Source organism: Lycorma delicatula, chromosome 13 (genome assembly GCF_047948215.1).
Source record: "Lycorma delicatula isolate Av1 chromosome 13, ASM4794821v1, whole genome shotgun sequence".
NCBI lineage: Eukaryota > Metazoa > Arthropoda > Insecta > Hemiptera > Fulgoridae > Lycorma > Lycorma delicatula.
The window spans coordinates 51740931-51756084 of NC_134467.1; the positions used below are offsets into that span (position 1 = coordinate 51740931).

The following is a 15154-nucleotide window of genomic DNA, read 5'->3' on the forward strand; positions in this document are numbered from 1 at the left end:
TATAAGGCGCGCAGAAAGCAGCTGAATTTACAGATAAGTTGAGAGATAAGGCTGCTGACCTGCATGTTGATTTAAAAACAAGGGCTGGCATGAGACAGTAGTACATGTCAGGGATGTGGAGACAGGCTCTTCAGAACAAGAAATCATGGCAGCTATCATGAATAGAATAGGTGAAGAGGTAAAGATCTCCTCCATCAGATTTGGCTTTAGAGAAACTAAAAATGTCACAGTAATCACATCGTACAGAGCGGCCTGCAAAATGGTTGAGCAGCGTATTCGGATCGGTTGGGTTAATTGCCTAGCGTACATTAGAGAGGACGAAGACAGATGTTATCGCTGTTGGAAACAGGTCATAGGAGACACAAATGTAAAGGACCTGATAGGATCGACCTGTTTTAATTGTGGCGGAAGGAGACATATGATTGCACACTGTCAGGAGCCTAAAAGATGTCTAAACTGCAGTAGCAATAACCATCGAACAGGGGCTTGGCAGTGCAACAAAAGCATAAATGCTTAGAGCGTTACTGGCTAATGTCAATAGAAGTATGCTGTCTCACAGTCTTGTCACTAGACTGGTTGCGGAAAAGAACGTGGATTTCCTCGTTATTACAGAACCGAATGTGTACGAGGCTGCAAGAACTGGCTGGAACACTGATACGGAGGGAGATGTCGCATTCAGAGATGTCAGTGGCAGATTAGCGTGGAGGCTTAAATTCAGGGGAAAAGACATAGTGGCGGTAGAGACGGCCTTTGTTTTGATTGTAGGTACGTATGTTGTGTCGCCCAATGTGAATCATAGTGAATTTGTAAGATTTCTTGACATCTTACAAAATGTGGTTCTCAACACGGACAAAAGGATCATCATGTTGGGCGATTTCAACAGTAAGATGGTGGCGGCTGGCGGTCAACATACGAATAGAAGAGGAGAACTCTTGACTGAACTGATGGAGACTGTTGGCTGTCATTGCGTAAATGATGACACACCTACCTATGAGGCAAGAGGACATACCTCGATTCTAGATCTGACAATTTTGGATAATAGATGGAAAAGGGAACAGTGGAGCTGGGGAGTCCTTCCTGAGGAAATAGCTAGCGACCACTATGCCACAACGTTGAGCCTAAATGATATCAATTTCAGAAGCAGAGCTCAACCTCCTCCGCCAAGATTTACAGCTGATCAATTAGATTCGATCACCGATAGAACAGCTACTAGGCTAATAGCATTAGAACATCATACGCTAGATGCTCTGTCAAATATAATTAAACAAGAGATGGACAGAGAGTCACGTAACGGAGTGAGGAAGTGCACAGTGTATTGGTGGACTGCAGAGATAGCGTACTTAAGATAGATATTGCAAACACAAAGGAGAATAAAACAAAGGCTTAGAGTAGCAGGAGGTCAGAGCTACCAAGAGGCATCAGTTAGATATATAGAGGCCAGAAGATCCCTCAATAGAGCGATCAGGAAAGAAAAAAGGTATCACTGGACCAGACTATGTGAAGAGCTGGACAGTGATCCATGGGGACAAGCCTACAAGATAATAACAAAGATGTTTGGCAGACGTCTTCCCATCCTCTCTAAGGAGCAGGCTGAGCAATAAATATCTAGGCTGTTCCCCAGTACGGTGATGGAAGAAACTAACTATACAGAGTGTGATAGTAGACGCTTCGCTATATCAGAATTACAATGCGCTGTAATAAATTAGCAAAAATAAAAGTCCAGGACCCAATAAACAAATCCCTGCGGCATTGATTAAGGGCTTAATAAAAAAAGCTCCGTGGGAAATGCTTGAGGTGGCCAGTCATGGGCTGATCAATAGGAACTTCCCAAAGTGTTGGAAGGAGGCCAGGGTGGTATTCTTACCTAAAAACACAGGTGAGGATGGACATTTGGCATTTAGACCCCTGAGCCTCCTAAATGCCAATTCAGCATTGGAAATAATTAGTGAATGGATGGTTTCTAGAGAACTCGTGCTATCTGTGGAGAAATGTAAATATATCAGACCAACAGGCAAAAGAGTGATGGAGCCAGTAAATATCCACATTAATGGGAATAATATTTCAGAGGTACAAACTCTGAAATATTTAAGAGTTACACTACAAAGAAACTGCCGCTTCACGGAGTACGTGTCAAACATATGCTTGAGCGCAGAGAGAATGATAAAGAGTTTGAACGCTGTGTATTGATTGGCCAATTCAACTGATTTGATTGCAAGACATCAAGTCGAGAGGACTCAAGGATGAGGGGAAAATGAGGTCAGAAACGACATAAATAACACCTGGCAGAAAAGGTAGATGGAGGATGGTGTTGCTAGATGGACTAAATTACTGATACCGGAAATACAACACTGGATAACAAGATGTCATGGAGAGACTGACTATAATGTTACCCAGTTCCTCACAGGACATGGGTGTTTCAATAGTTATTTAAATAAAGCGTGCAGAAGGGAGGAACCCAAATGTATGTACTGTGAGGAACTGGATGATGTTGAACACACGATTCTGGTATGTCATAGGTGGACTTCACTAAGAAACAATGAGGCTATTAATGGAAAAACTCCACCTGAAATAATCGAATAGATGCTTAACAGTGAAACAAACTGGAAAAAAGTTGTCGTTTTTGTAAGACAAGTAATTTCACAGAATACAGATGAGAGAAACAGTGGGCATTAGCAAGATTAGGGAAGCGTGGACAGCCTCAGCGGTGAGTCGACATGCTGAGGTGTGCCGGTCTTGATGAGCCGCTGAGGACTTCAGGGGAGAGATAGGAATTATAAAAATTTAAGTAAAGACTCGACACCATGCCACGACGCACTTGGTATGGCGTGGTGTCAAAAAAAAAAGGGCATAAAATACAGAGACTCTCAAAAGAGCTGACCGCAGGCCAATCTACCATGCCGGTAGGTGGGAAGGCCTGTTAGAGTATAACAGACACTCCCCTGGCTGGCGCAATACCACCAAGTCGGACCGGCCCAGGGGCGTAGAGAGGAAAAAATAAATCTTATCATTATGGGGCACAAAATTCCAACCAATTGTATTCTTTGTTTTTTAACCAATCATAACGGGAGAGTAATTCTTATCAAACTGGAAGCACCCTACCACAAGAAGATTACACAGTTGCGCTGTATGTCCAAACTGGGGGCATCTGAACCAACGTTGAGCATCTACAAATTAATTTGCCTTACAAGAAGAGAAGTCAGTAAACTACCTGCCCTAAGATTAGACACCTTAATATAGTCAGAACTCACCTAGAAGACTACAACTTGGCTGACGGTGGTCTCCTGTTGTTCGAGGGAGGCTCGTGAGAGGAAGGTGAATTCCAAGCCACTGAATCATGCACGATACTCGAGCTAAAGGTTCATGCGGCGAGTTGACGTATCGATATCTTAAACACTAAATATATTCTAAGTCCTCACAGAGACACTTATAAGGAGGATCACTTTTTCTGACTTCCTATTTGTCCCATACGACCCAACTTCCTATTCGTCCCAACGATCCGGGCCTGGGCTATCTCCTGACCCCAAATCCATAAAACCCCAAAAATTACAACCACACAAAAAAATCTTCAACAGGCCAAATCTTGTCGTTCATATTTTTTTTGGGTGGGCTATATTAAGTCAGGGATCGGATAGCTCAGAAATGGCATGAAACGCAACGATTTGACATGGTGAAAATATTTTTGGGGAGTTGAAATTTTTGGATTTGATGTCAGCAGAAAGCGGCGGCTTTGATCGGTGAAGATCCGGAGGGGTTTTGGTCTGGGACGAACAGGAAGTCAGAAAAATGAGAAAAAATGATCCCCTAATAAGTGTCTCTAAGAGGACTTTTCGACGTTTTCAAAACATCGATACATGGACTGGCCGCCTCATAGCCAAACGTTCTTTGAGGTGCATGATCATGGTCTTCACCCAGCTAAACGATGTCTTATATTGATGACCTTGTGTTTCCTGCATATTATAGCGGCTTGGAATTCAACCTCCTTCCACGAGCCTCCCTCGTCAAGCAGGAGACCATCGTCAGCATTAGCAACGACACCCGCTGAGCAACCTCAGCCTCAGAAGTGAATCAAACTCCACCACTCACAACTGACCAATACACTTCCCTGCGGACAATCCTTTTACAGTAACTTCTCCAACTCAATGCTGCCCATCAATTAATTCAAACAAAAAAAAATCAGACGCCCTCGTCATCCCTGCTTAGGTGTCAACCCCCAGGTACATTATATACCTGCAAATTATGTTGTGCGAAAAAGCTCTCTGTTAATTCACCGCCATCATCGTTGGACCCGCTATCTCACAAAAGTGACTTACATCCGCACAAACAAAGAATCAACTGGCATCTGAGAATCGTAGGATTTTATAGCAGATCTCAAGATGACGATCAGCAGAATCTCTATATTGAAAATATGAACTTGCAACATAGAGATTCAATTACTGATCATCCCAAAGTGATGATCGTTTGCAAATTCTCGAATGAAGTTCCTTTCTGCACAGTGGAGCAGACATGCTAACACATCAAAAATAATCTTTTTCAACGAGAAAAACCTGGCAGTTCACCGGATACAACATGGATGCTGCAACAAGGTAGCATCTAACCCCCTACGCAATTAATTGCCGATTTTAATCGTCTAACGATTTTAAATTGTAATACATTATGAGAGCCCGCTTATAACTCGCTCAATATTTACTATTTAAAGAGTGCTTATGGTTCTCCCGTCTTCGGGAGAACCATATATTGATGACCCTTTAGCTCATGATTCCTGCATGTTATAGCGGCTTGGAATTCAACCTCCTTCATCCAGCAGGAGACCATTGTCAGCATTATCAACGATGCAACACCCACTGAGCAACCTTAGCTTCAGAAGTGTATCAAATTCCACCACTTACAACAACTGACCAACACACGGTTGGTGTGTTGGTCAGTTATACTTGCAAATTATGTTGTGCGAAAAAGCCCTTAATTAATTCTCTGCCATCATCGGTGGTCCCTTTATGCCATAAAAGAGACTTAGTGACATCCGCACAAACAAAGAATCGACTGGCACCTGAGAATCGTAGGATTTTATACCTGATCTCAAGATGACGATCAGTAGGAACTCTGTATTGAAAATATGAACTTGCAACATACAGATGCAAGTTTTGATCATCCATACAGACACAACCTTTTGTTATTTTTTGTGTGAATAGCATAGCAGAGGCAGATAAAATGATGGGGTAAGAAAAGAGCAGCCAAAAAGAGCTTCATTAGGACCTGGAACCAAAAATGTGCTTTGAAAAGCTCTCATAGTTCAGAATAAAGTCTCCTTCCACCTCTGCACATCAAGTAGGCTTGATGAAGCAATCTGTCAAAGCCTTACCAAAAAAAGGCAAATGTTTTAAGTACATCTGTGACAAATTTCTAGTCTTATCAACTGCCAAACTAAAAGAAGGGGTCTTTCCTGGTCCTGACATTAGAAAACTTCTCAAGTATAGTAATTTTGAGATACAAATGGAGGTTGCAGAAAAAGAAGCCAGGGGGAGCCTTTAAGGAAGTCATAACAAAGTTTCTGGGCAATAACAAAGATCTGAACTTCAAATCAATCGTTGGAGAGCATACTGCTGAAGTAAAAAATTTAGGCTGTTCCATGCGCTTGAAGGTTCAGTTCCTAAGTTCACATGCGGTCTATTTTCCTGAAAATCTGAGTGCTGTTAGCAAAGAGATGAGTGAGAAATTTCATCAGGACATGAAAGAAGGTATCAGGGAAAACGAACTACTATGATGATGGCAGATTAATGCTGGATGTTACATCGAGGTGAACCCTAGAGAGAACATAGAAAGAGAAGCGCAAAGCAGAGTATAAGCCGTCCAAAGAAACTTCAACACATGGAATAAAATTATAATTTATATACTTCAACATTAAGGGTAGGTGAAGATGGGGAGTGATTTCCAAAGGCACAATATAACAGACTACTCTACTGTTTAGCTATATGAATGCATTTTACTGTCACATTTTTGGAATTTTTCATCTTTTTATAAATTTTTAAATTTGCGATTTGTGAAAATCCTGACATGATGAAACAAAAATAACGGTTAGTTTTGGATTCAGCGCTAAAAAATACATAAGAATCAATTATCAAAAACTGAAAACGCATCCATCATCGCAGGCTAGTGTAACTAGACAAAGTTAACAAGCGGTAATACCATATGAAATTCAGTACTCTGAATCGGTTAAACACAGTTATTTACTTTGTAACAGAAAGAAGCGAAAATCCACAAAAAAAAAATCAAGTTGCCCCCCTTTCATTGAAACAGAAGTATATACTACTGTAAATTGTATACCTACATAACTGATGGCAACTTTAAAATATTAATATTATTTTCAGCTTTACAAATTAAAGAGATTTCTGCTGACAGAAAAACTAAAATAAATTAGATTGAAGCAATTAAAAAGAATCTCCTAGAGGTAGTAATTGTAAAAATTTTTATAAACAGGATTCCCACCGAATTTTAAGGTTCATTTTTCCTGACTTTTACTGACCAATTTGGTAAAACATTTCCTGACTCTTTATTTGCTATTGCCATTTACTCCGCAAAATATATAAATTTTTATTATTTTTCAGCCTCTACCATCCTCATAGGTGCTCAATTCACACCTTCTTTATTATTTATTATATTCATTTTTAAAATTTATTTTTTAATGAATATTTTACAATGTACATATAAAATAAGGTTATTTTTTGTGATAAATTGTTTCAGTAGTAAATTGCATTAAACGTTTTTTACATAAAAATGAACATCAAGATAACTAAAAGTAATACAGTTAAAAAATAAAAATTAACCAAAGCAATTTTTAAAAATAATTGGCTTGCACATAATATTGCTAAACTTTTTCACAAAAGCTAACCTACATTATTTTGCCAAGTAAAAATGAAACAATATTTAATAACCTGGTTTGCATGAAAACGCTAAGAAACATAGATTTCAATTTAACAAAGAATATATGTATGACCACAACTTAAAGGAAAAAAATTTTTTGTTTTAAATCACCATGACTTAAAAATAATACAGATAAGAAACCTTTAATATTTATTTTGGAATATATGTTTATTTTGTACAGAAAACAAACGTAACTAGATTTACTTGAAAAGTTTTTGTCATTATTGGTCCAGTGTAATTGCAGAATGCCATCAAAGTATGGTGCAAGGCCATGGTTGAAGACGTAAGAGCAGTTAGTATTTTGACACTATATAACTATCAGGAAAATAATTTTAAAAGTTGCACCAATATCTTCACAGTAAACTGTGTGAAGTCACTGCCTTTTGGATCATATTGTCCGGTCCAAAATGATTTTTTATACACATCACAAAAAGTATGATAAACATTTCTACCTGTTCTCAACTGACTGAATTCTGGGTGTAAGTTTATATCCAACCACGCATCATTAAACAGTCTTTTTAGATGTCATTTAAAAACAATTAATTTCCTAAAATACAACAAAAAAAAATTCACTGTGTTTTGAGAGAAATTCCAAGAAAGGTTGTAACCTTTAAATTTTTCATAGGCAACTTTTTGTAATATTTCACCAGTGAAAAAATTAACAGCAATTTGGAATATTCTTCCTTTATTATAAAAGAATAATTGGGGAATGTAAATAAGAACAAGATATGTTAACGGCTGCTTTGCAGCACATTTATTTGCAATGTGCTGAGTGATGGATCGCACTTTCTGATGCCGGGAACATATATCAAATATAATTTGGCATTACTTTTTTAATAGCTAACATAATCTTTATTCGGTAACAAAAATGCAATTCCAAAAATTGTAAATTTTTTTAATTTTTTCAATAAATTCCTGACTAAACTTACATTTCCTGGCTTTCCTGTCTGTGGAAACCATGAAAAATCAGGAAATCTTTAGAAAATTATTTTTCAATTTGAGTTATGAAATAGAAGATGGTAGTGGAAAGAAATAGACTAGAGAAAAGAGAAAGAAAATGAGTCAAAACAAAGAACAACGCTGAAACAAATTATCTTTAACATTGTTCATAAACGAGAAAATAAAGCAAGATTACAATATTGACATATAAAAGAATAAGGAGTATAGGCACTGCATACACACACAGTAATAACTATTTGACCATTAAACATAGAAAAGTGATATTTTAAAAAATGCTACAACCTCAAAACAATCTATTTTTTGGTATGAGGCCACCACACTCAAACCCCCATAGTTTGTACACTACAAATTTTAAGTGGAAAGGATAAGATTACACATCATCTTTAAAAGAAATTTATCAAAAAAACGTTTTAAAATCTGAATGTACACACACATCTACCACTCTCACCATGTAGGATGTGGAAAGCTTTAATTTAACTAGTACAAGATAAACAATAAACTTGCATCTGATCACACTAAGATATAATCAATTTGATTTTACAAAAAGTGTATGTTTTAAATAAAAATCAACCTGTTTTCTGTGGAACATTGTTTATTAGATTAAAAACATTAATAACTTAGAATGTACACCTGAAAATTAATCGATAATACACTATTTAAATGGATGTTAAAATTTTGACTTCACAGACACATTATAAAATCAAACTACATAATTCTGAAATCTTTTACATTATGAACAAAATGCAATTTATTAACAACACATAAAAAATCACAATTTATAATATTATAAACATATTTCTAAAACTGAAATTCAAATCAATTGCACTTTTTATTACAATAAAATAGTCAATTTTACAAAGAAAATTACTTTATAAAAAATTAAGAAAAAATATTTTAAAATATAACAGTCACATACAATTGCGAAAGTAAAACTTTAGCAAATTAGTTTTTGAGAACTATTAAAACTACAAAAATCCAAAAAAACCTATACTGTTGGAACCAGTAACTAGAAAACTATCCCCCAAATAATCAAGAAGTAAAGAAATCATATCTCAAAAAAACAATAAAGCATACGGTGAGGACTGAATAACTCTGCAACTTTTAAAATTATAATTAGCTAATTAATGTATGATCTATTAGAGAAATTATTTTTAGAACATTTGAAAGACAGAAAAAATCCCACAAGAATGGCAGTCTATCTACCTAATTCACCTTTAAACAAAAAAGGACATAAAATGGAAGTTAATAATGACAGAGGCATTTCTCTTCTTTCAGTAACCTTTAAAATCTTATAAAAGTTGTAGAGAATAGAATAGAAGAGAAGAGCACATCGACAATCAATTTGGAAGAAGTATTAGGGTTGTACAGAAAGGGAAGACCTTGGCGAAACAAATAGCTTGGGTAATGTAAAATTAATAATCTGAGTTAGAAATACAAGAATTATAAAATTACATTTTTATATTTTAAAAAGGTATATGATTATGCTGGGAAATAGGAATAAATGATAAATTTTTTAACTGAAAAATTTTCAATGCCTTTTCTTAAGTTAAATTTATCTGGAACTGTCTAAACAATTAAAATAAACAAAGGCATAAGGTAGAGAAACTATTGACCCTGACCGCTTTTAATCGTATTCTACATAGTTGTAAAAGAATGGAAAGAAACTGAATGTGGTTGAAACAAAAAGTCTAGGTTACAAAAAGGACAATCTAGGAATAAACTGTTTTGTCTTTATGGAATATCAGACAACAGAAAACAACTTTGAAATAGCAAAAATTCAAATAGAAATATTAAAAGTAATCTTAGAAACAGGATTATATACTTACTATGAAAAAACCAAATGTTTGAAAAATATTACAAATAAACCAAAATCTCTAAAAACTATCGTAAGAGAATTAAATTAATTAATTCATCAGTAAAAAAAGAAGAAAAAATTCTTAAAATACATAACAAAAAATTTCTTAAAGAAATATAACATTTTTTTAATTCTTAATTTTACTAGCAAGGTTTTTTACCTTGTCAAGTAAAAAAAAAAATTGTTAAGTATTTTCTGACAGTATACACTTTCAAAAATATTTCAGTAAATTTTCAAGTAATAATCCATATTTTTTAAGTTATAAAAATAGTAGAGATGCAGAAAGAATTTCAGAGCACAGTGAGTGATCTGGCAACAAGTCTGACAGCTCCTATCAATTCCAAAACCTTTTTCTATTGGGAACAGAGTATATATTTGGGAATGTAACAGAACTATTCTGATTTGAGATGTATATTTCAAAATGTTAATTTTTGTTTATTTTCAAGATTATCTAAGGTTTTTAATCATGTTTGTTAGTGCGAACGAAAAAGGGAAAATAATTCACAACCAGGAGAAAACAATAAAAGACCTTTTTAAAGAAACTGATGTATGAAAGAAGCAGTCATTGTTTTTTACAAGTATGTTGATATAAAATTAAAAACTAATAAAAGATTTTGAGGTCAATACTGATAACAGGTACAGGTATCAGATGTACACTTCTCGTTTTAATATTTGAAAACAATATTAAAATGTAAGATATGTGATGTGAAGTAAACTTTATACAAAATCCGAAGAAAGCTTTACATTCATTAAAGATCAGCGTTATTTGTGAAAATGCATTTGAGAAAAACATGTAACTTGTGATTTTTATAATAAGTCTCACTTGTGATCTTTACACACATGCATTATGTCTACATCACTGTACTGGTAGAATTCCTTAGCACCTACCAAATTATTTGACTGACATGGTTCTGAGCTTAAAATGTTCATAAATGCCATTCGCATATTTTAAACTAGAGTAATATATAAATATATTTTTTTCTCTTAAAGTCATTTATAGTCTAGGCTGGCCACTAAGGTGAGAGTTCTAGTTTCTCAGACTTCAATCAGGATTTCCTGGGTTCAAATCCTGGTCACGTATTTTTCACGTCCTAAACAACAACCATTTCATCTTGTCCTCAGATGCAATACCTAATGGTGGTATTGCATTAATGACAGTGGTGATACAAAAAAAAAAGAAGAAAAATGTAAGGTTAAATTAGATAAATTTTGTTTATTTGTTTTAAATTATGTACACTTGAAAGAATGCTGTTAATTTATTCTCCTTAATCAATTTCTTAATATAAGATTTTTAATGGTCATAACGATTCTCTAATCGGATATTCTTGAGATATTCTATACTATTATTCTATTCTATTAGTACGATATTATTGAGATTTCTTTTTAAAGTATAACTGTTGTTAAAGATTTTTAACAAGTATGGTGTGTATGAATTGTTTGGTGTGTAAATGAATATGCTTCTTTAAATTACAAAGATGATTAAAACCTTTTGGCAGAAGTTGCAAACTTAACTTTTCTCCTTGGTGTGCAAATTAATATGTACCTTTAAACTATAACGAATATAAAAAACTTTTTTACAGAGGTTACAAACATACTTTTTCTCTTTTATATGAATATTAATGTCTTCAAATTTTCTTTATGATTAAATGACTTTTGACAAAAGTTACAAACATAATGTTTTCCTTGGTGTGAATATTTAAATGTAATTTTAAAGAACTATGATTAAAAGATTTCTGACAAAAGTTACAAACATAATTTTTCTCTTTTGTATGATTATTTAAATGCAATTTTAAATAAGAACTTTGATTAAAAGTTTTCTGACAAAAGTTACAAATATAATTTTTCTCTTTTGTATGATTATTTAAATGAGTTTTTAAATTAAAACTACAATTAAAAGTTTTCTGACAAAAGTTACAAACATAATTTTTCTCTTTTGTATGATTATTTAAATGCGATTTTAAATAACAACTTTGATTAAAAGTCTTCTGACAAAAGTTACAAACATAATTTTTCTCTTTTGTATGAATATTTAAATGCAATTTTAAATTAGAACTATGATTAAAAGTTTTCTGACAAAAATTACAAATATAATTTTTCTCTTCATTATGTGTAATAAGGTGGGTCTTTAAATCATTATCTTAAATAACAGAATTTTGACAAATGTTACTATTTTTTTTTGTTTTTACCATGAATGTTAATGTGTTTCTTTAAATAACATTTACAACTGAATCTTTCATCGCAATAATCATAAACCAAATTCTTTCCTTGCCGGATAGGTAACGTGTCTTCACTATTTATATTCTCGACTAAATTTTCTTCTGTCGTTACATCACCATATGCACACTTACATTCACTGGATTTTTTTTTCATAATTCATCATGCACAGAATTATTTACGCATCTCTTGCAAGTAATACAATGCTTGTTATTTCACTCGATGGTTCCTTTATAGATAGTAACCTGCAAAATTAAAAAACAACTATAATGCAATCACAAATGAAAGGGAGAAATCAAAAATCAGTGCCCGATTATGAGTATAGTTGTATTACACCCAAGTATTTCTGCTCAAAATACTTGGGTGTAATCCTTGATGAGAATCTTCCATTCAAGGAACACCTTAAATATGTTGCCAAGAAGGTTGTTGCTGCCTTTTTTGGAATTCACAATTATCAATCTCGACTGGGGATTGAATTTCCATATCATGTGTATCCTCTACAAGGATGTGGCTATCTGGGCACACCTATCAACACTGTGTCTGTTTGAGCTCACTGCATTAATTTTAGGTGTTATAGGGATATTCTTTTGACAGTCCAGCATCTCCTTCTGTTGGCTGTTGGTGGCGGTTACAAGACTGTGTTACAGGAGGCAGTTAGTGTTATTGCTAGCATTAAGCCGATAGAAATTCTTGCCGTAGAACATAAGGAACGTTATATTTCCGAACAGGATGGTCTTCTTACTTATGCTTCTTCTAATGTATGCAAAATATTGAAGATCAGCGTTTTACATCTTGGCAGGCCAGGTGGAATGATTACCCTGTTGGTCGTTACATGCATGGCATATTTCCAATTGTATCAGATTTGTATGCAGTTGGGAGGATTTCCCCAACTGGTATATTATGTAATTGCTACCCAGGCATGGAGCTTTCAGGTGAAATTGACTAGATTTTGTTTAGTAGATTCACGTCTATGCCTGGATTGCGAGGTTGATGACACGGTGGACCATGTCCCCATGTCAGTTCCCGGTACAAGACTGAATGTACCAGAGTAGATAGAGAAAGGAGTTTACTCTCAACTCCTTTCTGGATCTCCAAGTTAATTGGAAGGTCCATGGGGAATGGCAATAGTGACTGGATGGCTGGTTTCCTCAGTTTTCTTGCATTAAATAGATCGGCTGAAGGTGTTTAAACAGAGTAGGATCCCGAGTGGCTAGAGTTTTGGCCGAGACATTTGATTGGCCAGGGGTAGGCATTTGGCAATGAGCCTCAGTTAATTCAAAAACAGTGATTGTTGAAGTTGAGTGGTGGGGCCCAGTCAGGGGGTGGTCTGCGCTACCAAGGGCATGGTTGTACATGCAGTCGTGAGGTGTGGCACTGACTTACCTAGGGTGGTCTTCAGATATGATGTTTATAATGGGTGATAGGATATAGGTCTCGATTTCCTTGTTATGTATAACACATTTTGAATGGTAGGAGAGTAGTACTGTTTTGACTTGGGACTTAATTGATGATTGAGGCATTTACAGTCACAAGCGTTAAAACTGGACTAGGCGCAGGGTTCACGCTTCCACAGACTTGGTTAGCTAGTTTAAAAGGTGATATTGTAGGAAAAGAAGAGTGAAAATGTCCAAAAGAAGCCTAAAGCGAAGGCACTGGTTGGGATAATAATTTTTACTGATGTAAATGTCTGTGGAGGCATTTGCATCACTGGAATCTCGACTGAGGCCTGGCTGATGACTGTAAGATGTAATCAGTTAGAGGATCTAAAGAGTGCAATGTCCATAAGAGACATTGCACTCTTAATTCTAAATGTGATGTAGAAATACAACAAGGCTTGGATGACACGTAACATTTTTACTGGTTGGAAGAATGAAGTCTTTGGTCCTTCTGTGAAAAAATATTTGCTTGAGATGAATCTGCCATTCCGTGTCTTGCTTGTTATGGACAATGCACCTGCCCGTCTTCCAGGCCTACTTCATCAAGATCCCATTTCTGCCTCCCAACACTGCTCTCTTACTTCAGCCTATGGACCAACAAGTTATTTCACAAATACTCTTTGAATGTTGTTTTGAGGTGACTGAAGGGACCGCTTTCACATCATTGCCTGCTTCAAAATGATTGATAAGGCATGGGAACGAAAGAGAATTTTCTCACTTCTGCTTGAAAGAAGCTGTGGCCAGAGAGCATTGTCAAATGTGACCTTGAGGGGTTCGAGACAGTACCTGTGTGGAGCCTATAGTCAACCTAGCCTATATATATAAATATATATATTTTATGTGTTCTTAATGTAATCCAAATTTACATATAAGGTAATAATAATGAAGAATAATACAGTAGGACGCAAATTTTCCAGATGTCCAACTAATTAGACTGCTAAATTGCCAACTAGGCAATTTAAAAAAACTAATTCATTAATTGAAAAAATTAATCTTTGCTTCAATAGGAATTTTTTTTATTGATCTTCATTTAACTTGTTTTTCAATTGCCTCTTTTGTAATTTATTTAGCAAAAACACATATGACACTTAAGCAGGATGAGTGAAGATAGATTCGCTAAGAAAATTTTCAATATTGTCAAGGCAAGTAAAAGTCCATCTGGATGAAAGAAACAACGATCAGGAATGACTCAATATCTCAGAAGAAATCAAGGACAGAAAGAAATTTAGGGTAAAATTTAAAAAAAATAAAACTGAACAAGAGCAAAAAAAAGACAAACAACAGGAAAAAGATAAACAGAGGAGAGGAAGAAGAAACACACTGAACAGATGAACAGGTTTTGGAAAGACAAGAAGGAAGTAAAGCAATTATTGGCTCAAGTTTACATGCTCTCCTAATGGGGAATAATCGGAAATAATACCTGAGTTAAGAAATGGATCGGATGTAATCCAAAATTTACATACTAGATAATAACAATGAAAAGAAAATACAGTGGGAAGCCAATTTTACAGATGTCCAACTAACTGGACTGCATAAATATCCACACTACGCAACTTAAAAAAAGCTAGTACATTATTTGAAAACTTTAAACTATTCAAACAAATTTTTACTTAGCATTTTTTTTATTAATATTTATTATATTGGATATTTTTACTGCTTTTGTTACAATTCACTTAGCGAAAACATATATATATATATACTGGCCTGGCTTTTTAGAACTAATTATAAAAGCAAATTTTTATACATTGTATTTTTAGTACAGTTTTATTACAAC

General features: G+C 34.8%; 1 protein-coding gene across 1 annotated transcript; it reads left to right on the forward strand.

The window, feature by feature from the left end:
* The first annotated feature begins 509 nt into the window (after nucleotides 1–509).
* On the forward strand, nucleotides 510–1349 carry LOC142333605 (uncharacterized). The gene has a single exon (XM_075380926.1). It carries the CDS (start codon nucleotides 510–512, stop codon nucleotides 1347–1349), a length of 840 nt encoding a protein of 279 aa, XP_075237041.1.
* The last annotated feature ends 13805 nt before the right edge of the window (nucleotides 1350–15154 follow it).

What these genes read in the sequence shown, in the direction of transcription:
- LOC142333605 (XM_075380926.1), top strand. Translation starts at nt 510, where the DNA reads ATGCTTAGAGCGTTACTGGCTAATGTCAATAGAAGTATGCTGTCTCAC.